The sequence below is a fragment of the Oryzias melastigma genome, linkage group LG19 (assembly GCF_002922805.2).
Source record: "Oryzias melastigma strain HK-1 linkage group LG19, ASM292280v2, whole genome shotgun sequence".
NCBI lineage: Eukaryota > Metazoa > Chordata > Actinopteri > Beloniformes > Adrianichthyidae > Oryzias > Oryzias melastigma.
In genome coordinates this window covers 9,665,047-9,688,510 of record NC_050530.1, presented here as the reverse complement: position 1 = coordinate 9,688,510, position 23,464 = coordinate 9,665,047, and the positions used below count along the sequence as shown (strand labels likewise).

General features: G+C 40.7%; 2 protein-coding genes across 7 annotated transcripts in view; one reads left to right on the top strand and one right to left on the bottom strand.

Annotated features, from left to right (window-relative positions):
* Nucleotides 1-4,740: 4,740 nt before the first annotated feature.
* Nucleotides 4,741-10,377, top strand: prr35 (proline rich 35). 2 transcript variants are annotated; one of them, XM_024284375.2, is made up of 4 exons: nucleotides 4,741-5,066; nucleotides 5,378-5,426; nucleotides 7,917-9,335; nucleotides 9,408-10,377. In XM_024284375.2, the coding sequence occupies exons 3-4, from the start codon at nucleotides 8,005-8,007 to the stop codon at nucleotides 10,201-10,203; spliced, it is 2,127 nt and encodes a 708-aa protein (XP_024140143.1). In that variant the 5' UTR covers nucleotides 4,741-5,066; nucleotides 5,378-5,426; nucleotides 7,917-8,004; the 3' UTR covers nucleotides 10,204-10,377. The 2 variants fall into 2 exon arrangements, with proteins under 2 accessions (XP_024140143.1, XP_036073118.1); XM_036217225.1 differs by having other exon boundaries at nucleotides 4,741-5,426.
* A 2,482-nt stretch (nucleotides 10,378-12,859) lies between these two features.
* The window catches only part of si:ch73-103b11.2 (protein outspread), a 50,408-nt gene continuing 39,803 nt past the window's right edge, over nucleotides 12,860-23,464 (bottom strand). For 4 of the 5 annotated variants that reach the window (XM_024284262.2, XM_024284263.2, XM_024284265.2 and 1 more), the window contains 10 exons: nucleotides 22,666-22,782; nucleotides 18,481-22,023; nucleotides 17,205-17,352; nucleotides 17,023-17,128; nucleotides 16,547-16,706; nucleotides 16,345-16,452; nucleotides 16,187-16,273; nucleotides 15,918-16,080; nucleotides 14,446-14,531; nucleotides 12,860-13,930 (listed from right to left, as the gene is read on the bottom strand). In XM_024284262.2, coding sequence (XP_024140030.1) covers nucleotides 13,859-13,930; nucleotides 14,446-14,531; nucleotides 15,918-16,080; nucleotides 16,187-16,273; nucleotides 16,345-16,452; nucleotides 16,547-16,706; nucleotides 17,023-17,128; nucleotides 17,205-17,352; nucleotides 18,481-22,023; nucleotides 22,666-22,782 — 4,590 coding nt within the window. In that variant the 3' untranslated portion in view covers nucleotides 12,860-13,858. Of the gene's footprint in view, nucleotides 13,931-14,221; nucleotides 14,306-14,445; nucleotides 14,532-15,917; nucleotides 16,081-16,186; nucleotides 16,274-16,344; nucleotides 16,453-16,546; nucleotides 16,707-17,022; nucleotides 17,129-17,204; nucleotides 17,353-18,480; nucleotides 22,024-22,665; nucleotides 22,783-23,464 lie in introns of all 5 variants that reach the window. The other variant, XR_002920559.2, reaches the window with a different exon arrangement.

The following is a 23,464-nucleotide window of genomic DNA, read 5'->3' as shown; positions in this document are numbered from 1 at the left end:
TACCAGCCACTGCAGCTATCTCACACAGATCACTGCACTGATAAACACACATACACGCACCCTGAAGGTCCATGTGTTTATGGACACGCTCACTCACTGGGATCAAGGCGCTAACACACACACATGTCCTCACACACCCTGCATTGATGAACAAGCATATGCACACACTCGCACACTCTCCCCGTGGGTCAGTGACTTAATATGCACATACTTGCACACACTCAAACACACACGTGCTGCCACACACCCTTAAGGTTGGCGGCGTGACGGACAGCAGCCCTGATGTGCTCTGACAGAATCGGCTGCTTGCTTTCATTTCCACTTGCTTTTCCCCCATCAGGTGACACCCACAGGTGCCTTGGCGAGCGAGACCCGGCATCCTGCAGGCACGTTCAGGGGGCAGCTGGTTAAGACAGGATGATCGAGACGATGAGTGGAAAAGCGGACAGCTATGGCACCAGCTGCTTCCCGTCAACCACCCCATGGGACTGGATTGGAGTTCATCACACTCCCAAATATACAGAAGTTCTGGATGTTGGGCATCGGCCGCATCTCTTTCCAAAAGAACGCCTCTAAGAGACTGACAGTAACAAGGGCCACTCTGATTCGGAAGTCACATCCATCTGTGCCGGGGCTTAGAGAAGGGCACTAATATCTGCAGAGAAAACTACTCGGACTCGGGACTGAACCTTGACTTTTCCGACATGAGCTCAGCTCCCATTGAAGGCTGTGCTTTTATTCTGGAGAGCAGCCAGCTTTCGTCTCATTCTCTTCTGGATAATTGTGTGTGTTCAATTAAGGATGAGGGTGGAAATGCCTCATTGTTGTGCTCCCAGCTGTGTCCCATGACTGGGGCAGTCACTTCTGAAAGGACACTTGTCTGTCATCTAGTCTGCACTTTGGGATTTTATACTCTGAATAAAGTCAATTTGTGCTTTAGAAATTTTTTAGCTCAGTTTTCCAAATGTAGCAATTTTGCCACTTCAATCATTTTTTGATGTATTTTAAAGGCATTCCTAGTGGTCTTTTAATGATGATTATGCCGTTTCCATACGCCCACCCAACTCCCTAACTACTAATTTTAAAAGCAATTCGGACACTATGCTCACTACTTTTGTTTTTTCGAAAATTTTTGAGTATTTTATGACGACTATTTGTGAATCTAATGTTGATGATGAAATATTGATGATTTATTGAGCAAAAAACATTTAAATTGTTTTTTTGTTGTTTAAATGCAGTGCATTGTGGTCTGTATTCCCCAATCTACTGAGCACCTGTGCATTGTTTTTTTTTCTCAGAGAATTCTGGGAAATTTCCATTTTCGAATTGTAAATTCAGACAGCACTACAAAATGGTGAACGCACTATAGTTAAGTAGTGAAGGAATTCGGACATAATCATATTTCTGCATCAGAATTCCCCTCTGAGTTGTAGGTGGGACAACTGGCATGGAAGTAAGCCTGCTCTAGTTTCCCAATATCCCTTTATTTAGACTCTCTCGTGCTAGCTTACAGCCCCTCACAACCCCAAGCTAACTTTAGCGTAGCATCAAAAGTGGTGAGAAATATTGGAGCTATCCAGCTGTATCTCGCTAGGATTAAATATCTCAGCTTTTGTTTTTCTCAGTTTCATCGGAAAGAAATAAGTATTTTAATTTTGAGGTAACACTACATTATTCTGACATTTTCCTGTATTTTCCAGCTCATCAGCTATGAATAAAAGGCAAAGCGAATGTCTGTTCTGCACTAACACAACACACTGCAACTGTAGATATATATAAAAAAAGAAAAAAGAAGTCTAATTTTATATCTACGATTAATTAAAAATGATGTAAGAAAGTTATTTGCATTCATCATTATGATTTGTGCTTTAGGAAAACCAAAGGCTCGGCGGTTGTTCTGTGACTGTGTGGTAGAGTTTTTCTTCTTTGAAAACTAGGAGAAAAGTGGAGAAAAGGGGATGAATAATAGATAGTGGCTGAGAGCGATATGAGTTTAGTTAATGTGCCCAGCAGCACAGGCTAAGAGAGGAGCTGTTAGCTATTCCACCTCGGGCCTAAAACTCAGTAAAAGAAAAAAAAAAAAAAGCTGAAGATTCATCCTGAGAGTGGGGTCGCGTCAGACTCCTCTTCTTTCTATTCTCTCCATCTGCAGGCCTGCACATGCCCTAATTCACAGTCAATCTAGTCAAACTGTAGGTTTGGGTTTGAAAACGTCTCTTCATTTGCATGGGTTTGGTGGTGTCTGTGTTTGGAGGCGTCGGCACAGCTGGATGGGGCTGGTAGCGATGTTGTTGCCGCCCTCGGGTTCCTTTCTCTGAGTGGTAACAGAGTGCTGCTGTCAGCCTCCCCAGATGCTGCTCCATAAGGATGCTGCACTTGCCAGGAGACTTTTGTGTTCACAGTTTGTTATGTTTCCAACCTTTTCTCAAATGAGTCGTCTAAAATCTCAAATTTTTTTTGGAAACATGGTGGTTTCTGCTGGTTTAAGAGCAGGGCAGCCATCAGAATATTACTAAAATAAAAGAAAACGTGTGTCAGACAACGCACTTTAATGTTTAACAAACTGAAAGAGACTCAACCTTTCAAAGGATCTGTTTAAACTTTAAAGTATTTGTCAATAATTGTATTTAGACACTGGAAACTTTGAAAAAAATGGAAAAAATAAAATAATCCATAAGATTACTGTAAATATTTTTACCTAAATAGATATTTCTTTGTTTTTCAATGTGAAAATAAAAAAATATAATTTTTTTAAAAAACAATGTTTATTTAAAAAACAGTAAAAAAATTAGTTCCAATAATTTAATATTTAGGGGTCAAGTAGGTCAAAGAGCCACACTAACTGTTTATGTAAATTATTGGAAGTAAAAAAATCAAAGCTGTAAATGTCAGAAAAAATTGTTTTTTTAAGAAAACTTAAACGCAGAAGACTGTTAGCTTTTAAATATTTGATTTAAAAAAACTAAATATTGCCAAAAAACACAAAATTAAAAGGCAGACAAAAAACCCCTAAAAGAACTAAATCAATAATTCTAATAGGCTTGTAATAATACAAAAACACCTAAAGAATTGTATTTTAATTTCAGTTTTTCCTGGTGTGAATAGGGGGAAAATGAAAACCTAAAAACAGAATACAAAAATAAATAAAACTAAACATAATTATAAAAAAGAGAAAACTATAAGAACAAAAAACAAGAAAACCAAACTAAGGAAAAATACATCTAAACAGAACATTGATTTTTTTTTTGGTTTTTACTAAAAGATTCCTTTAAAAGAAAGAAAAGTTGCAGCCTAAAAAAAATCTTTAAAAAATTGACAAAAAGGGCTTTTATTCTGAATTCAGAACAGCTTAATTTCCTGTGAAGACATGATTTTACGGTAGTAAGTGATTTTAAATCCTCATTATTCATAAAGTTTTAGGTTTCTGCAGTTTGAAAACCAAAGCTTCATGCAAATGAGGTCAAATTTTTACATCACAATTGTTCCTTCCATTTTTTTCTGTTTCCTGGAAAAAAATGTCAAAAAAAGAGTAATCAGAAGTGAAAAAAATAAAATAACTCTAGAATATTTAGGAAATAATTGTGATTTTTGATCCCTATAACTAACTATGTGCTATTAAAGAGACTCAATTTTCACAACGATTGAGTAAATGATTCTATTTTATTTCTCCCTGACCTGAAAAAAGACCAGAAAAGAAGAAGAAGAAGAGAAAAGACCTGACATGCCCTCCCTCCCTCCTCATGCCTGCACAGCGTTGGATCTTTCTCTATTTCTCCAGCATCTCCTTCTTCTTGGCTTCCTCCTCATGTCACAGTGCACTCCGTCGTTCCTCCTGATTTACCAGACAACCTCTTCCCCCTGCTGTCACATTTGGTACAGATGGTTAAGCTCTATGGAGTAGCCTGTCAGTCTCCATTTGGCCGCCTGGACGTGACAGCAGGCCCGATGGCTCGTGAAGGGCCTCCGACCCGGGCAGCCACGGGAGAGAAACGGAGAACCTGGAGCTGACCCAAGAGCCAGAGTGGTGGAGGGCAAGAGGTGGAGGCTGGGAGATTAGGGCTGGATTAAGATATGAAAATAGGAAAAAAGAGAAGAAAAAACAAAAACACTCAAGAGATAAAGATAAATAAAGAGGGTTGACAGGTAAATCCCTTACATAACAAAAATATATTGCAATATACTGGAATATATGTAGATATAATGCCAATTTATTAAGAAATATATCTTAATATGTCAGTCATTTACCCACATATTTTGGAAAATATTGCAATATATGGGTGGTCAACTTATTTTTTATATTATATAGCAAATTTCAGTACATAAAAAAAATTGCAGTATAAGTCACAATGTAATATATAGCATATTTCAGTATATTTCAATATAAGAAAAGGATTATAGTTGGAGTATTTTAATATATTTCTGATAAATATTGCTTCCATATATGGAATATACTCTAAATATTGAGAAATATATTTTTTCGTAACAGATAATTCAAATTTTTGTGCAAAACAGAACTCTAATTATGAAAAAGGAGTAAAAGTAAAGATTAAAAGATAACATTTTCCCACATGTTTATTTAAATTCAAGTTTTATGTATTTTATTTTTTTTTAAATCAAATTTTAGCATTTTTTTAGTTCAATCTTTAATAATAAATTACTTTTATTTCTAAAACTTGTAAAGGAAAGTTAAATTTCTTCAATATTCTTTAATATTTCATAACTTATTCATTTTTTCTGCAGATCACTTACTCTTGATACCAAAATAAACAACGGAGAATTAATCCCATCTGAGCTCCCTAATAGCATGAAGCCATCACTGAAATAACCTCTGCCAGTAATGTGTAAGTTCCTGTATGGCATCCTGGCTGCAAGGTAGAAACCACGTTTGACAATCCAAAGGGGGGGGTACACGCAGGAGAGGGAGAGCTGCTGTATTGTAGCGCCTCAGGGCAGCGCTCCAAGTCAATATATATCTCCACAGCCGTGTCTGCGCTCCCATTTGAGCGGGACGTGCTGCCCTGCTGCCACTGCTGCACAGGAGTGACAGACAACCGGACGCTCTCTAGGTATGAATAAATATGTATTTAAGTGTATGTAGAATTTGATGTATATGTACGGTCCTATAAACTGGGAATTCATGTAAATTAAAGTTGACTTGGAAAAGGATTTTTGCTGTAATTTTGTTTTATTTGTTTATTTTCTTAAGTTAAAAAATGTTTTAGGTGTTAGATTATTTAAAATCATAATTAAAGCAGATTTTGATTAATTAATAAATTACTTAAATCTGTATTTGACACTTTTGACTGCACTAAAATAACTTTTTCAATTATGCTTTTTTCTTTATGTTTTAAAAAAACATTTTTTCCATCTTTTTCAGAACTTTTTTTAAGCAAAGGGAGGCAAACGTCGCTTTATCATCACCTGAGGTGCAGTATTTATTGTTTATGAACATAAAAGCAACTTAAAATGTAATAATTTGGTGTGTATATGGTTATATTTTAGGAAACCCATTCAGTTTACTAGTGCTGTGCGTGCAGCCCGTCAAAGCTTTTAGTGTGGCAAAACTCCTTAATTGCAACGATAGATGTTCAAGCGGTGGAGCTCGCATGATCATCATCCTCTAAAAGCTGAAAACAAGACCGCAGGGTTTGGATACGGGGACACGGAGGGGGCCAAAGTGCACAGCCACTGGAGGGAGGCGCGGTTAGCAGTGGCCAGGAGAGGGGAAAAAATGCACTGTAAAAATGATTTTTATTGATTGGCTCGTAGCAGCAGCTGTTAGACTCCATTATGAGCTCAAAGCTCAGGTCAGAGCCCTCAGGCGCACAAGTGAGCCAATCAAACGGTCCGACCAGTTCTAAGGGTCCAGTTGGGAGGGCAGCCTGCCACCCTGCGTTAGGTCCTTCATCATCACCCTTCACGCTGCTGCTTAATAGATTAGGCGGCCCCCTCAGTGAAACTGCCAATTCATCACCTGCGCTCGCCTCAACAACCTTTATTTCTGCACCCTTGTCATGAAAAAGATTAAAGGGTTTCCTTTTCTACAACTGAGATCCTCAAAAAAAAAACCTGAGGAAAAATTCCAAAATAAAAGCCTCAAGGTTTTCAACAAATAGTTGCAGACGTTACTGCAGGCTGCAGCCAACGGCATCCCTCTCGCTATGGAAAGATCAGAAAGTTTCTGTGACTGAACGGCTAAAATAAGTATAAAACGTACAAAGTATGGTCAAGTTAAAGCAAAAAAAATTACAGTACGAAGACGGAAATAATTCATACTTTAAAAAAAAAATCATTTATCTGCATTTCTGCACCAAACCCAAAATACAAGTGATCCTGATCAGTTTGTCGAACTCTAGACGTATAGGAAGTGCAGAACTTGACCCAGATCCCAGTCCTGGCACTAATGACGCCCCATAGGCATGATGCCAGGCTCTCATTAGGAATCAAACCTCAAACGCCCGACTCCTCTCCCTCCATGGCAACCCTCAGCGTGGCTGTGCCTGTAGCTTCCCTCCGAGGGTCCATCCCCTAAGTTCTGAGACCCCCAGCACAGGTGCAGAGTCCCCTGTGACCACCCTGTTTGCCCCCCAGCTGTGCGCCCGGTGCTGCACTGGAACTAATGAGCAGTGGCAGGTACAGTGCGAGCGGAGAAATCTCCCTACAGTTAGGCTAGTGGCAGCACTTAGGAAGACAACAAATGTGCTCTGCTAATACATGTATGTGCACAATGGGACGTGCAAAAAAAAAAAAACATTTATTTATAGTCATTCTCCTGCTCCTTTCCAAACATTTTTTGGCACGTAAAAACTCAATCACACTTTCAGCCATTTCAGCAATCTTTGTATCAAAACGTTTAGCTTGCTTATACTTTTGGTGTTCATAAACTTTATAGTTTTTTAAAAAATTTGGCAAAATATTCCCCATAGGAAATGAATGAAAATTTTAAGTAGATTAGTAACTAGCCTTTAAATTCATAGGCTATGTTTTCATCTTTTATAGTAATTTAAACAAAAAAAATATATATAAAAAATTAATTTAGTTAATATTCTAGCAAATTTTGCAAACGTTTTTGGCTAATTTGTCATCTACTGGAGTTTTTTAGGCTAATTTACACTTTAGCTTCTATTTTAGCAACATGCTAACGTTTTTGGCTACTTTAGTTTACTGAGGAATTTTAGGCTAATTTACACTTTAGCTTCTATTTTAGCAACATGGTAACGTTTTTGGCTAATTTAGTTTACTGAGGAATTTTTGGCTATTAGGAGTTTAGCTAATATTTAAACGATGTACTAGCTTTTTTTGGCTAGTTTGTCATCTATTGAGATTTGTTATGCTAATTTTGAGTTTATCTACAATTCTAGCATCAGGCTAACATTTTTGACAAATTTAGTTTACTGAGGAATTTTAGGCTATTAGGAGTTTAGCTAATATTTAAACAATATGCTAGCTTTTTTGGCGAATTTGGCATCTATTGGGTTTTTTATGCTAATTTGGAGTTTAGCTGCTATTTTAGCAACAGGGTAACTTTTTTGACTAATTTAGTGTACAGAGGAATTTTTGGCTATTTTGGAGTTTGGCTAGCTTTAAGCAACGTGCTAGCTTTTTTGGCTAATTTGACATCTATTAAGGCTTTTTGGGCTAACTTGGAGTTTAGATAATATTTAAGCAACACACAAAAATATTTTTGCAAAATCGGCATATATTAGGGATTATTAAGCAATTTTACAAGACATTTTTCAGAAATTGAGGTCAACTTTAGTGCTCTTTCATAGTTCTTTAACAAATTTTCCAGTATTTTTAAGCAAATGTAACATTTTGTAAATAGCTTTTGCATTTTGAGTTAATCCTTTTAGCAACTGAAGTAAACTGCGTCAGCATTTTCAGCAAAAAGGTTTTTGTTTTTGTTTGCTTTCCAGGTTTTGCTGCCGATTGATGGTGCTGAAATGCACATGAACAAGACAGAAGACTAGACTACTGACTTTGTTTTCAATCCAAGCTTTCGTCATGTCCAAAGACGACGTCTGCAAAGTGACATCCGCCAGCAAACACAAGGAGCGCAAGCCCAAGAAGCCCCATTACATCCCTCGACCGTGGGGCAAACCCTACAACTACAAATGCTTCCAGTGTCCTTTCACCTGCATGGAGAAGTCCCACCTGTACAACCACATGAAGTACAGCCTCTGCAAGAACTCCTTGTCTCTGCTCATCGAGTCCGACTGGCCGTACAAGAAGGGCAACATCCTGCACCCGGATCAGCTGCGGCCCTTCCAACAGGCGCACGGCCTGCACGCCGGCGGGAAGGATGATGCGGAGCAGGCGTTGCGCAGTGAGGAGAAGTCTGGGCAACGGAGGTCTGTGGAGGAAGAGGGTGAGAGCAGGGAGAGTCATAGAGAGGAGGAGGAGGAAGGGCGGGAGGAGCAGGTAGAGGTCACCAAGAAAATGTTTAACAGAGGGGATGCGGCGGATGGCAGGTTCAAGGAGCCGGTTTCAGAGCTTTTGATGACTGACGTTCTATCTTTAGAAGATCAGCTGTTCCGAGCGCGCTCTGTAGAAGTAGAAGCGCACCTCAGACAACAGAAGCTGCCGAAGTCGTGTCTCAGCGCTCCTGGGCTGCTGTCGGAGCACTGGCGACTGCTGGCATCCAGCCACATGAAAACCAAAGCAGAAGGTGCTCCAGCCAGAGTGAGCGGATCCATACCCTGTTACCCTCCTCCGCCCAACCTGGTTGACTACCAGGACCCTACTGGACTCAACCTTTCCATGTTCGGAGTGGGTTATCCCATAAGCCCCAGCCTTTTCTCCTACATGAACTCCGCTATTCCCGCTGCAGCGTCCAGCGCCGGCTCCCAGTCCCACGCACAGCTCACCCAGCTGCCCTTCCTTGCATCGGCCTCTCAGCTGATGCACCCCGCCTCCAGCGCACACACAGACAGAACCATCCTCCCTTCCCGCCTCTACCCCTTCCTGTGCGAGCACACATTCGGGCCCAGTCCAAATGAAGCCGGCAAATCCCTCAAGACGACCTCCACTAACTGCCTGGACGCAGGTCCTTTGTCCGGCTTTCAACCCAAGGTCAATCTGTGGAAGGTGCCCGCTCTGATGCCGGGGAACGCCGTGTCCCCCGCCGGCTGGGTGTCTTCTCAGAGAGACTCACCTGATCAAAACTGCAGGTCGGAGGAAAAAGTTTCCAAGGAAAGCAAAGCAAGCTCAGGGTTCAAGAGGACAGGAAGTGCACTGAGAAGTCAGGAGACGCCACCAGAGAAGAAGTCAACCGTGGGCTTTGCGGTCAACCTTCTGAAAAACATTCAAACTGACAAACTACTCTTCCAAAGCAGGTAATTTCTGTACGGACTCAACAAATATTAGCATTCATCGTTTGTTGATATAATTCTTCCTCCTGTTATCAGTTTGCAGGACGCTCAACTCCAGGCCCGCTCCAGTGATCTGTGGTGCAACAATCCTCTCACCAGCCCCAACAGTGAAAGTGTCTTTCTGAAAACGAGCAGCCAGGACTCGAGTACCGCCGGCAGAACAAGGGAAGGAGCTTCCGAGTCGGTGGCTGCTCTCCTCACCGATCTCTCCAAGGCGCTGCAGGAGTATCAGGAGGCCGAACACAAGATCTCCCACCTGGAAAAGGAGGACCTTTCCGCCCAGCGGCATCTCTGGGAACACCTCGGTAAAATCCGCAGCGAGCTGTCCCACATCCATCAGGCACTGGAGCGGACAGCCGTCCAGAGCGATGGACCTCTTGACCTGTCGGTTAAGAGGGACTCCACAGACTCGGCTGCAGAGCCGATTGCACAGGAGGACGGCGGCCTTCAAGACAACCTGACTGAGACGGAAGAAGAGGAGGACGAGGAGCTGGAGGAGAAAAAAGAGGATGAGGGCAACGGAAAAGCCATGAGGGCGTCGCTGGAGAGCCGGAAGCAGTCTCTGGACATGCTGATCAAGATAAGTCAGGCCTCGGTGGTGAACACGGACGTCCTCACTCCGGGGGGGCTCGGCCTGAGGCCGGCCGAGGCCTTGTGGCCGAGCAGAACCACCAAGTGCGAGGCCGACTCCAGCGTCCTGCTGTGTCCCGACGGTCGATCCGTCATGTTCACAGACATCCCCTCCTCCATCAAACCTCAGAGGAGATCGCCGTCGATACACCGGCTGGAGTCCCAGTGTCCTCTGAGCCCGCTGGCTGCTCCTGACAGCTGAACGCCCATCACCCCCACAGGACGTCTCTCACACACATCTGATACTCACTGGCTGGAAGAACTCTATGGGGTCAAATCAGGATCAGCTTAAAGTGAACAAAAAAACTGATCGAAAACTTGAAAAATAACTGAAAAGAAAATTTGTGAAAATGTAAAAACTGAAAAAACAAATCGAATTTTTTTTAAAAATAAAAAAATCTCAAAACTTGAAATAAATATTGAAAATTTGAAGAAAAAGAGTGAAAACTTGAAATAAAAAATATAAAAAAAACATAAATGTAAAAATTACTGATTGAAAAAAATCCATTAGTAAAAGTTGCTGTTTTGAATTTTTTTTTTCACTTCCAGTTCTCAGTTTTTGCTGCTGAGCTGAGCCTAATTTTACATAGGGGCGGGGCTTATAGCTCATCCCATGATTCTCCAAGAGGTTATTTCAAGTTTTCAGTTATTTTTTTATTTTCAAAAAAATATGTTTTTCAACTTTCAGCTTTTTTCTAATTTTCAAAAAAAAAAATTCCAATTTTCAGTTTTTTTTTTCAAATTTACTTGTTTTCAAAAATGTTTTTCTGTTTTTTTAATTTTTAAGAAAAAAAAAATCGGTTACAATGTTTATTTTTCAAATTTTCAATCAGTTTGCTGACTTTAACCTGATTCTGATTTGACCCAATCAAACTCCCTCATTCTCAACGTGTTTCCACAAAAAATGTGCACCTTAAAAGACAAAAAGAGAAAGAAAAAAAAGCAGGATGGAGTTTTTTTTAACACACCGAAGCGTCGATTGTTTAAGACTTCCAAGACAATCAATACTGGCATTGATCATCTTGTATAAATTGTAAATGTATACATAATTCCCTTAAAGGGTAACATGTTTATAAAAAATGATGTGATGTACATTTTAACAAAATAAAATGTATTATACACGGAATCATTCTTCCTTTAAGTACATTTTTATTTCTGCATTACTGAAATATCCAGCAGATTAAATGTTAATATTTCCAATAAAGGTGAAGCAGCTCCTGAAGCTAAACCTGCAGTCGAGGGCGTCACCTGCAGAAGGTCACCGGTAGAGGATGAAAGCTGCTGCGTGGATTTAAATCAGAAACTAACCACCACCATTCAATAGGAGTAGATCTGCCCCGTCACAGACATCACACAAAGGTCAGGCGCCAGGAGGAACCACCTGACCTCCAGCCTGAAGACGTCCCATAACCGTCAGAGCAGCTTAAATTCCCCAATTTAGTCTTTTTTTTGGCTGAATGTGATTACAAAATGTAAATAAGATAAAGCTAAATTTAAAGAGAATAAAACAGTTTAACAACTTATTTTGTTAAGATTAGCAAACATGAAAGTAAAACTATAAAAATGTTCAGATTTAAACATAAAGTAAAAAAATGACTAAAAACATTCAAAAATTGATCACTTCTAATAAAAAAAACAGTGACTGGAACATTTAATCTCATTTTTATAGTTGTGTTTCTGTTAAAAATATATAATTAAATGTCATTAGTATTTTAAAATATTTTTATTTTTTCTGAATCTGTGCAAACTGCAAAAAAAGATGATTTTCTTTTTGTGTAAAAATAATGTGGACACTTCCACTTCTGCTGCTGAATCCTTACCAATATATTTAAAATCTTAAACACTTATCCCAAACTAATGGGTAAAATGTCAGATTTATCCAATTTTTTTTCCTCACTTAAATGGTTTAAATAGACTTTTTATGCATCAGCTTTCATTAAAATAATGACTGCTCTAGTGGCTCCACCCTGTGGACAAATCCAGACTCGCTCTGCTGAGGAATTCTGCTTTCAATTCCTCCACATAAGAGAAGAGAAGCAGACATGCAAACTTTCTGAAGGCTCTGATCAAAAATATCTGGGTAAAAAAAACAATATATACATAATCTGTAAAGATAATAAGGAACTTTATATGTCAGAGAAGTTCAGTTGTATGTTTAAGGAAGTAAATTAGAATAGTACTTTGACACAGGATGTACTTTATTTTGAAAGGGATAAGTATGCAATGTTTTCTAAAACAAAGTAAATTATATATATTGAGATTACATTAATTTCTACAATGTTGAGAAAACCGACTTTTCACCAAAGCTTGTCTGAGGGGTAAAACTAAACTTCAGAGTGATGAAGCAGTTTCAAGGAAGAAGATTTTAAGTCCAATTACTACGACACATCTTCAAGTCAAATTTTAGTGATTTTTGTTTTTTAATAGTGTTCTACATGTGTTCAACAAACCTGCAGTTCTATCTTGTAACCGGCCAAAACACTAAAGGAACTGATTCGCCGATATATCGCAATATTTAATTAGGTGATACAAGTATCGATCTAAAAAGCTGACGAGACAATATTTAATTATTTATGAGCAAACACAGTCCAGCGTTTTACTTTTGTTTTCCACTCCCAGACCACAAAACTTTATTTCCTCAAATAATCGTTTGTGGAGACCTCAACATCTTTGCACTTATGTGATCTTTTTCTTTTCAGACTAAAACAGCAAAATAAAACAAAATTAACTTCTATTGTAGTCTTATAGGATGTATTTACAGATGCACCATGAAAGTTGAAATGGAATTTCATCCCACAGCTGACTAAGTTTTGGTTTGATTTCTCTTTTTGTGAAAGCAACCAGACAGAAACCAGTCAAAGGATACTTCCAAACACTTCATTTATTTGACGTGATACATTCAAATAGAAATAAAAAATATTCAGATACATTTAATATAGAACTAATGAGCAAAAGTACACGTTTAAAACAATACAGAAACCTCTCACGTGGCATGTTCATATGTACAAGGCGTGGTTTGAATACTGTACAGTGTGTTTCCATAGCTGCAGAAGTTTTACTGATGTTTGTCACTCAGCTGAGGCACAAAGATTTGAGAAACCAGGAAGTGGAGCAAACGGCTGCAGTTTACAGTAAAACACTTTGAACACAGTAGGACTTGCAAAGCTTATAAATGTTAAAAACGATAAAAGGAACTCAAATTGTAGATGCATGCAAAGTCCTAAATAGTTTCAGTTTAGGAAATGTAAAACTGGGCGGTTTTTTAGAGCCAAACAAAGAAAAAAAAAGTGATATTTACCTAAAACAAGTCATGATGTTTGCTTGCTCTGACAAAAAAAAAGGTTTCCTCAAGTAGTCAACTGGTTAAGTGCATTCTCAACCCCTAATTCCCCCGTTCACTCACTTTAAAACTCTTGGACAAATCAAGAATCACATTGCTTCCCACCATCAAATGAACTTTAAGTATAATACAGCAGATGCACCTCATCCAAACGGAACATTTCCAGCAGGTATTTACAACATCAAACAAAATTAAAAAAACAGACACCGTAACAATAATAAAATACAGCAGATATTTAAGTCATTATCAGGAAATATATATTATTCTTTCTGTGTATTGCTGTTTATCGCATTCTGGAGGACCGATTCAAATGCTGTTATTTCTCCCTTTCACAGCTTAGTCTCTGGATTACATCTTATGTGAATTAAACAGGACATATATTTCATGAACTTAGGGGTTTTTTTGTAGATATGGATTTGTTTAATACAGTTGCTGTAAAAATATGCAGGCACAAACATGGAGATCTGACCAAACACAGGCAAAAGAAAAAGAAAAACAAAGTCAGGTTTAGTGAGATTCAAATCTTTCTGGAGTCTTTAGCCTCAAAAAGCTTTAATCTCTCCTGCACGGTTAGTCCTTCTTTCAGGCTCTGTAATGGAAAAAGAGAAAGGGATTTATCAATATCGTCAAAGAATAAAACATTTAAACCATTGTGGTTAACAAGCTCTGGGAAAATGAGTCTTAGTGGAATCAAAAATGGCTTAAATTCAAACAGTGGATTCATAATCAGACAGCAGGAAAGTAACTGGAGTTTGGTGTCAGAAGTGGGATGCTCAGCCGGCTTAGCTGTGCATTCTGGGAAGCAAAAGAAAGCGAAATCATGCGGCGGGCGGGTGGGAGGGCGGGGGGCATGCTCAAGTCTTCATCATGCTATACCTACAGCACATGGTGGGGAGTGGGGGTTTGGGAAAATCCCCCAAGATTGGGAGAGTCAGTTATCCAATGAGACCTGTTCAGTGACGGACTAACGGACAAAACACACAAACGACAGACTTTTGGCAAAAACAATACAAAACAATTCTACACATTGTAGCTACAACAGACATAGAAAAGGTTTACAGTAAAAACACACAACACAGCATTTTATTTAAAGAAGAAGCTCACCTTTGATCTTAGTCCTCGTATTGTCTTGGGTGTTGTTGATCGTTCTTTTTTCATAAAATCTGGATTACTTTTCGACTTCATGATGTCTAAAATGACAACAAATAAAAAAGGTCTTCAATTTCTAACTACAACATCAGCCATGTACTCTTAAACGGAGCTTAATGTAGCATTTTTCTCATGATGGACGACATACTTAAAGCAAATTTAGCTTAAAATTGGATTTCTGAATATTTCTTTATTCAAATCGGTGTGAGTCCAGACTATATGAAAAAATTGTGTTTGAAAAAAAAGTTTATTTGTGGTATGGAAAAAGAATCTCCCGGCTCTAATGAAACAAAGTGCTATCAGCAACAGGAAGGAAAAGAGGGGCGGTGTTGCTCTACGCCAACAGTCCCACCAAAAACCAAGAGGTGAATTTTTAAAGAACTATTGCTGCTCTGCAGAAACTGTCCGATAAAACAACACTGGTTTTTTTTCTTCGTTTTGGCTGAAAAGGGTATATTCATAATTAAAAGAACACTGGGAACGCCTTTAATGTAGATTAAAGGAAGACTGGAGTGAATCAATGGTTACTGGAACTGTTCCACGATTTGCACAAGTAACAACATTCCAAAGGATTCTGAAAACTAACACTTAAACTGTTTTTCTCAGAGTTCAGAATCTGCTAGATTCATGCTAGTTGTGTAAATGATTAAAGAGCTTTGGTGACTCAAAAAATGTGTTTTTTCCCGTCATCAACAAAATGGTGGATCTGGTTTTAAAAAATAATGGTGCGTTTTGTGGTACAAACATCAAATTTGGCATGGATGTACCTAAGGATTCCTACTTTCAGAAAATACAAGATTTTACAATATATATATATTTAAAACATACATATAATAATACTGTGCAGGTACCCCTCAAGTTTAAAGACTGCAATCAATTTTGTGCATGAACAGCCCATATTGTCGAGACCGAGGGAAAAACACAGAATATTGTTGTAACAATCGGGTGCAAGGCCGCCATCTTTACAAACGGTCGCCGACTCTACAAACGGTCAACATCTTTACAGATGGCCGCCATCTTTACAAACGGTCAACATCTTTACAAATGGCCGCCAATTTTACAAATGGCCGTCAACTTTACAAATGGCCGTCAACTTTACAAATGGCCGCCAACTTTACAAATGGTCGCCATCTTTACACATGGTCGCCATCTTTACACATGGTCACCATCTTTACAAATGGTCGTCAACTTTACAAATAGCAGCCATCTTTACAAATAGTCGCCAACTTTACAAATGGCTGCCATCTTGACAAATGGCCGCCAACTTGGATTTTCTGATGTGTTTTTCTGAAAGAAGATACTTCCAAGGAGAATGTGGTTCTTAAACCCCACAAAATGCACAATTTGCCTAAAACATGAACCTAACCAGTTCCAGTGTTAAAGGGTAAAGGAATAAAAACATCTGGTAGCAAGTTTGTTGCCCTCACCATATCCAGAAGTGACGCTTCCCTCCACAGCCCTCTCTCCTAAAGCTTCTGTCGCCATCAGCAGCTTCTCCTTCAACTTGCTGATATCACAGTCGGCCTTTGCCTTCACGATGCTCAGCTCTGTGTAGATGTCCTTGTATTTGTCCGTGGCATATTTCTTGTCCTGTTCAAAAAAAGAAGCCCTTTTATGTTGATGATCCACTTCATAATGAGACAAAGGAATACAAGTGTTAATGTAACTGTGGTGGATGAAGCTGTGTCTCTCTTACCCTTAAAGCAGACTGCAGTTCATCCTTCAATGAGTGGATTTCCTGTTTAAGATACTGAATTTCTGACTCTTTTATTCGTAGAAGCACCTACAAGTGAAACAAAATAAAACATTTAGACATTTATTTGTGCTTTTGAATTGGTGTATGTTTAAACATACCTCCAGCTCATACACGTCTTTGCCCTGGGTAAGTGGAGACAGCGCTGTTTCTCCGCTGAAACAAGACCGCATCCGAGTGATTTCTGCAGACAGTCTGTTGTTCAACTCCTGTAGGGAAAACGATGACATCATCAGCCTGCTGATATTTATAAATATGTAAAGTGAATACAGGAAATGTATCGGTTGATGTATGACCTCTGACCTGATTGTGAGCGTTTAGCTCCTGGTTCTCCCTCTGACACTGCGTGAGGGCCTGCCTCTCCGCCTCCAGCGCCTGAGCTAGGTGAGCGTTCTCCAGACATTTCTGAGAGTACTGCTCCGACAACACCTCCAGCTCTCTCTGGACTGATTGAAGCTCCTCCCTAAACACCAAAAAGGAAAATAAATAAATAAATAAAAATGTTTGATTGAATACATGAAAATATTTATCCGGCATTACCTTATTTTTCAGAGTATAAATCATGTTTTTTGCATAGTTTGGCCAGGGATGCAACTTATATGTCTTTTTTAAAAGTAAATTTTGGCTCGAGTATTTGTTGTTTTTCCCACTAATAACTGGTTCCCCTACTAGAAGGCTCTGCTGGAGTGTGTTTCAGTATTGGCCACCATCAAAAACAAAAATATGGAGGAGAAAACACATTAATCACATTAGAGTTAAAATATAGCCATCACACTTACTCGTATTGTAGGCGGAGCTCATCGATGTCAGAGTTCAGTCCGCTCAGTTGGGAGCGTTGGGTCTTCTCCAGCTCCTCCTTGTGAGCATTCTTCATGGCTTCAATGGCTGCAATGAAAAACAAATAAACATTTATTTAAGCTTTAACAGAGTTAAATATTTTGCGAGGAAACCGCATCTTTACCAGCAATGGTGGCGGCAGTTTCCTCAGCCAGCAGTCGCTCTCGCTCCTCCATGAGTTTAGAAATCTCCCTCTGATGCTGCCGCTGCAGGTCTTCTACGACCTTCTGATGAGTTTCTTCCATTGCGGCAAACCCGCGCTCACAGGTAGCCTTGGGGGGAAACGGCGTGAACAATTGGTCAACTTTGTAACAAGATTTTTAGTGACAAAAATGTAAAAATACATATGTATAAATGCATGCAGAAGAAGCTAATAAAGCCAAGAGTTATTAGTAGCAGTAAAAAAGCAGAAAAGAAGCTTTTAGCATTTGTATTGTTTCAATGATAAACTAGTTTATTTGGATATGGGAAATGGTCTGATTTCAAACGGAATCCTGAGGAAAATTTAGAGTAAAATATTTTTGCAGATTTTTCCTTTTATTTAGCCAAATATAAATCAGAAAGTAAACAGCTTTCTGCACACTTTTCGAATATACAAAACGTAATTGATCTGTGAATGAACCACCCTTTAAATTGATCATTTTCAAAGCATAAGTGCAGTTTAAGGGGTAACCAAACAGGGAAGTTGGAGGTTGACTCCGCCCACAGCCGGAATTTGAAAAGGGGTGGGGCTTGGGGGCAAAACAGTTATGACATAAGACTTCTGAGGCTAACATGGTTAAACCAATCACAAAATTTCAATGTAATACATCGATTCAGCCTGTAGGGGGCAGCACACAGGCGGGTTTTGACTACATTTTCAAGAATTAACCCTGTAGGGTGTTTATGTTCTTTACAATCAACGTCATTCCAGTAGATTCTGAAGGAGAAAAGCGGCGTCACGCCGCTTTTCTCCTTCAGAATCTACTGGAATGACGTTGATCGCGTTAACGGTTGAAAAATTACAGTTTTTTGAAGATTTTGAGTTTAAGGTGTTAAAGGGTTAAACAGCTTTATTTTAATTTATCAAACAAAACACTTAAAGCCACATTTATAGAGGTCAAGAGCCATAAAAAGTTAATTTAGGGTTTAGTTACTCTTTAAAAAAAACAATAATTCTAATTTGCTTCAGGTGCTTTCTGATCCGTGAAGTGTTTATATTGAACAAAAACAAGATTGTAAGACAATTTAATAATTATTAATCATCAAAATTTACTTAAAATCTAATTGAAATCACACTTAAAAAAATCTAAAATCATGCCATTTTCCAGTTCCAAACTAGAAATCTGCTATTTTTGAGTGATTTCTCTACGACTCTCTACCACACTGACTGTGTTGAGGGTAAATGAAAGAGCAGGAACCTTCAGACTTTCAAAGTCTCTCTGGTATTTCTCTCTCAGGCTGGCCACGTCTCCTTCCAGGTGCTTGTTCTCCAGCTCGTCCCTCATGTTATCCATCTGAGTCTCCAGCTCCTGAATGCGGTCCTTCAGAACCAGCATGGAGTCGACCTCGGCTTTTCCCTGCTCCTCCTCCTCCATCGGTGTTGCAGGCTCATCACACGGAGGCGAGAGCGTGATCTCTGGGGTTTTTTGGTTCTTTTTGGCACTTTCTTCATACTGGGAATGTAACTTTTCCATCTCCTCCCTGTGGACTCGCTGCATTTCGTGCATCTTTTGTTCAAACTGCTCCTCCAGGTTTCTCAGGTGGCTCTCGTGGCGCTCCTCCATCCCGTCCATGTCTACCAGCAGAACCTCCAGCTTCCGTTGACTCTCGGCCGCCGTGTCCATGAGGGCCAGCTCCGCCGTCACGCGACCTTGTTCTAATTGGTTCATCTCCTCCTTGTGCCTCTGCTTCAGCTCCTCCACCTCCTTCAGGAACTGGTCCTCCCTCATAACCACCTGCTCCTGCCACTGAGCGAGCTGGTCGATCCGTTTGCCGATTTCACTTTTCAGAGCCTCGTTCTCCGTCTCCAGAGCGACCACGGCGTCCGTCAGGTGCTGCCGCTCCTCTTGCAAGCGCTCCTCGTACTTTTCCTGAATTGCAGTGATGTTGTGCGCATGCTGCTGCACCAGCGCTTCCATGTTCTGACTGGTCTGCTTACACAAACTCAACTCTTCTTCATGTGCGGCTTGTAGCCGACATGCTAAGTAAGCCACTTGAGCCTGGATGAGAGCTTCCCGGATGCAAAACGAGCTGCTCGTCAACCCGTGTGGCGTTTGGGGGCCTAGAACGCTGTGGATCATTTTAGACAACCCGGGGTGGCTTCCGGTGTTTTCGATTTCCACCGCGTATCTCTGAAGGAGCGCCGCCTGTCGCTGGAGTTCACTTACGAGGCTGTCGTATGCTTTTTCAAACGACTGAACCGACTCAACAGCACATGAAGACAGCACGCCGGCTAGCTGCCTGTCCACAACTTCCTCGGCCAAATCTCGGGCTACTTCCATTTCAATTTGCTCCATGTAGGGGGCCAGCTCAGGGGGGTGAATGTCTGCTAACTGGTGCTTCCCAAACCCAAAGGTCCTTTTCACTTCTTTTATAACATTCGGCAGATCGGGCCTTTTAGAAGCTTCAATAATCGCTTTCAGAGCTTCTTCCCTTTCATGGAGGTTACGGTGGACTTCACTTAACTCTCTTTTGAGCATTTGGAATTTTTCTTCATAGCAAAGTTTAAGGTTCTGAATAGAATATGCTAGTTCTGCTTTGATACAGGAGTTTAACACTACTGAGGCGTTGACGTCTAAATCGGCGCCGCTTTCTTTGGCTTTTACGTGTGTTTCGGCGTTCTCCAGCTCCTTCCAGAACGTGCTCTCCAGCATCAGCTTCCTAGACAACGCGCTGGCGTAAACTAAAGCTATTGAATCCTTGTCGGTCCTTTTAGAATAATCGACGTCCTCCCAAATCTCAACAAGAGCTTTCAGCAGGTCAGATTTTGAGGTTTGAATCAGCGTGGCCATTTTGTTGAGAATGGTCGCCTCAAAAGATAAAGTTTTGGTAAAGAGCTGGAGTTCGTCTGCATCTGTACTCTCAGCGGTCTCGCTCTCTAACTCTGACTTGTGTTTTTCCTCTTTTTGGCCTTGTCGAATGTGAAGCGACGCACTAAACAAGTCGTTCTCTATTTCTGACAATAAGTGCAAACGTGAGTCGGCGCCGCTCAGAATGCTGCTCACTTTCTCTCGGCTGCTCTCAACGTAAACCAGGGCCTTGGAGAAATGCTTTACAGACGCGACCTCACTAACGGGAGGCTCAGTTGTAGATATCTCTTCTACTTGGGAGCATTCTTGAACATCGAGACTCTTTGTGAGATTTCTCAGCTTCTCCTCCGTGATGAGGAGCTTCGTTTCGAGGGCATGAATGATGGAGATGAACTTCTCCGGGTCACTGGACTGTGAAAGAGCGATATCGCAGTTTTCCTCAGCTGCTGGGCGGTCATCTTTAGGTTCTCCGGGGAGGCTGCTGGCATCGATTTCCTCAAAGTTGATGTATTTTTGGCACTGAATACTTGAAAAGCGAATCCTCGGTTTCTTGGCTTGAGACTCCATTTCACCAGATTTTGATGACTCATCTGAGGTGAGCTCTGCGTTTGAGGACGAGTGGGATTTCTCCCTTTCCATGCGCAGGTCAGCGTAGTCCAACTGGAGATCTCGGAGGTGAAGTTCCAGCTCTGCAATGCGATCTTCTGCGACCACGAGCTTGGCCTGCAGATCTTTTTCGGCGTCGCAGGGCTCAGCGTTGTGTAAAAGACTTTCACTCATTTGACAGAGAAGTTCCTCTTTGACTTGTAACTTCTGCTCTGTTTCCTCTAAGCTGCAGCCGAGAGCGCTCATCTTCACCAGAGCTTCTTTCAGATCTTCCTCTTTGCGTTCCATCAGCCGTTCATACATCTCCTTCGTTTGCTGGATCTCTTCCTCTTTTTCTCTAAGAATCTGGCTAATTTTCTGGAACTCTTGAGTGACTCTGTCGTACGAGTGTTCCAGGTTGCAATAATCCGCTTCTTCAGCTTCCAGGCGGTTTCGAAGTTTGTTGACCTCCCGGTCTGCTTCGGTGATCTGGTTGAGAAGCTCCTGACACCGGCAGGTGAGGCGTCCTCTTTCTTCTTCCAGCCGCCTCACACTTTCCCTCAGTGACTCGACCATGTCGGCCTTTTGGGCCAGATCTTCTTTTAACTTTAACATTTCCTCTTCAAACTCCTGACTCGCAGAGGCCCGCCTCCCTCTCAGCAAGGCCTCCACCTGTTGCTCCGCCTCCAACAGCCTGTCCTCCGCGTCTTTGTGCGCACGTTCAGCCTCGGCTAACCTTCTACACAAACCCTGCCGTTCCCTCTCGTGACTCTCCTGCATGCTGTGCTGCTCCTTCTTGAGGCGCTCCTCCTTCAGGAGTTGGGCCTCTTCCGTAGCGACTAACCGAGCAGTGACCTCTTGCAGCCTCTCCTGTAACCTCTGCACCTCTCGCATGTGGTCTCGCTGCAGGGCCTGCTGCCGCTCCAGGTGTCTGAGCGCTTGGTTTCTCTCCAAAAGGCTGGCTTCCACTTCCCGGAGTCGATCTTCACTGTCCTTCAGCTGTGCTCTTAAGGTGGCCTCATTGCGCCAGTATTCCTCCTCTTGTTCTTTGGAGCGCTCCTGCTCCGACTTGAGTTCGTTTCGCATTCGGGCCACAGCCTGCTCGCCGACTAAGATTTCCGCCATGGCGGAGGCGAGCTTAGCCTGCAGAGCTTGAATGTCGGCCTCGTGGCGGTTTACGGCGTCCTGAGCTTCGGTGTAGCTTCTCTTCAGGGTGCGCATTTGCTGCTGAGCGAGGTCTTGCTTGACCTTTTGGGACTCCAGTTCACTCTGCAAGTCTTCGTTGAGCTTGTGCAAGTGCTGCCACGGCACTCTACGAGGCGAGGAGGAGGAGGGAGGCGATGCACTCTTGAAAAAGATTGATGAGACAGTTTCATTAATGAGAATCACTTGCTTTTCCTACTAACGGAGGATCACATCTCAGAGGTTTATCAGGGAAATCTGGATTAGACCTTCTTTGTTTTCCCACAAGCCTTTACTGTGCTTTTTAGGAAGACATTTGGATTTATTAAACTACCCCTGATTCCAAATAAAAATACAATTACAAGGTTTCTTCAATTAAATTATTTCTTCAATTAATTCTTCAAACAAAAAAATGTCTATCGGTTATTTTTGACATCTTTAAGCATCAGTTAGAGTTTACAATTGCAGCATGCAGAAATCGAGCTGGTAAAGGACACACAAACACGAAGAAAAAGCACAGCGCAAGCCATCTTACCTTAAACAAATCAAATCAAGTCAGGGTTTGCTCCCAGGAGATGTGAAACTCCGTGAAACAAGTTAGTGAAAACTCATGCTCAGAACACCACAAACATGCATATCAGCTTGAAAAATTAGCACCCAAACCATATTAGTAGGAGATTTTTTAAAATTATTGTAGCCACACAAAAATCACACAATTGTTTGTCAATTATCGTCCCTTAAATTTAACTAATTGTATACATTTAGGATTCCTCTACAGGTGTATAACAAATGGTTTGTATGTGGTACCTGCAGTACATAACCCTCTCGGGCATTTTGTTCTCTCCCTAAAGCGTCCTCCAGCTGCTCTTTTAAGAAGTTGTTCTGCTCCTGTAGCTGCTCCAGCTCCTTTTGCTTTTGCCCCAACTGGAAAACAAACAAAAAACAAACAAAATCAGTTCAATAAATTCACCAGGATGAACTTGGATCTCATTTCAGCTACATGCTAGCTGTTTTAGCTAAGCTAAGTTTTTCTATGCTAATTTGGCATTTAGCTAATATTTTAGTTGACAATCAGTTTCAGCGTTTTTAGCTATCATAGCATCTTCAGTGGCCAAATTCAGTTTACAGCACTCACACTAGAATATTCCAGGCAATGCTATATATGTAGTTCATAATTTTTCAAAAATTTTTGTTTTAGAGTTTTCAATAAATGTTTATCCTGTTCGGACTGCGACCTAAGTATGTTTTGGATTTTGGTCCTTTGTGAGATTGAGTTTGTGTTACACCATCAAACTAAACTGTGGGGAAATTCAATTATTGCATCTCTACGGTGCACATTGACATATTGTGCTAAATTTAGGAAGGGTTTAGTATTTATTGTTTTATTACATCGCATCAGACAACTGAAAAGGTTTTCTTTATTGTTACTTGCTTGTTAGCAAATTTAAAAAATGTTTTTTTTTCTGAATTTTTAGATTTTTTGTTGTTTTTTTGCAAAACAGAAATCAAATAATTGTAATAATAATAATAGTTGAGAAAATGAATTGTTGCATCTCTTAATAAAACCACTTAAAACAGGATTTTCAAGAAATATAAATCAACAAAT

Coding starts and splice junctions, on each gene's coding strand:
- prr35 (XM_024284375.2), top strand. CDS start 8,005: ATGTCCAAAGACGACGTCTGCAAAGTGACATCCGCCAGCAAACACAAG. Junction 9,336..9,407: donor AAACTACTCTTCCAAAGCAG/GTAATTTCTGTA, acceptor TCCTGTTATCAG/TTTGCAGGACGCTCAACTCC.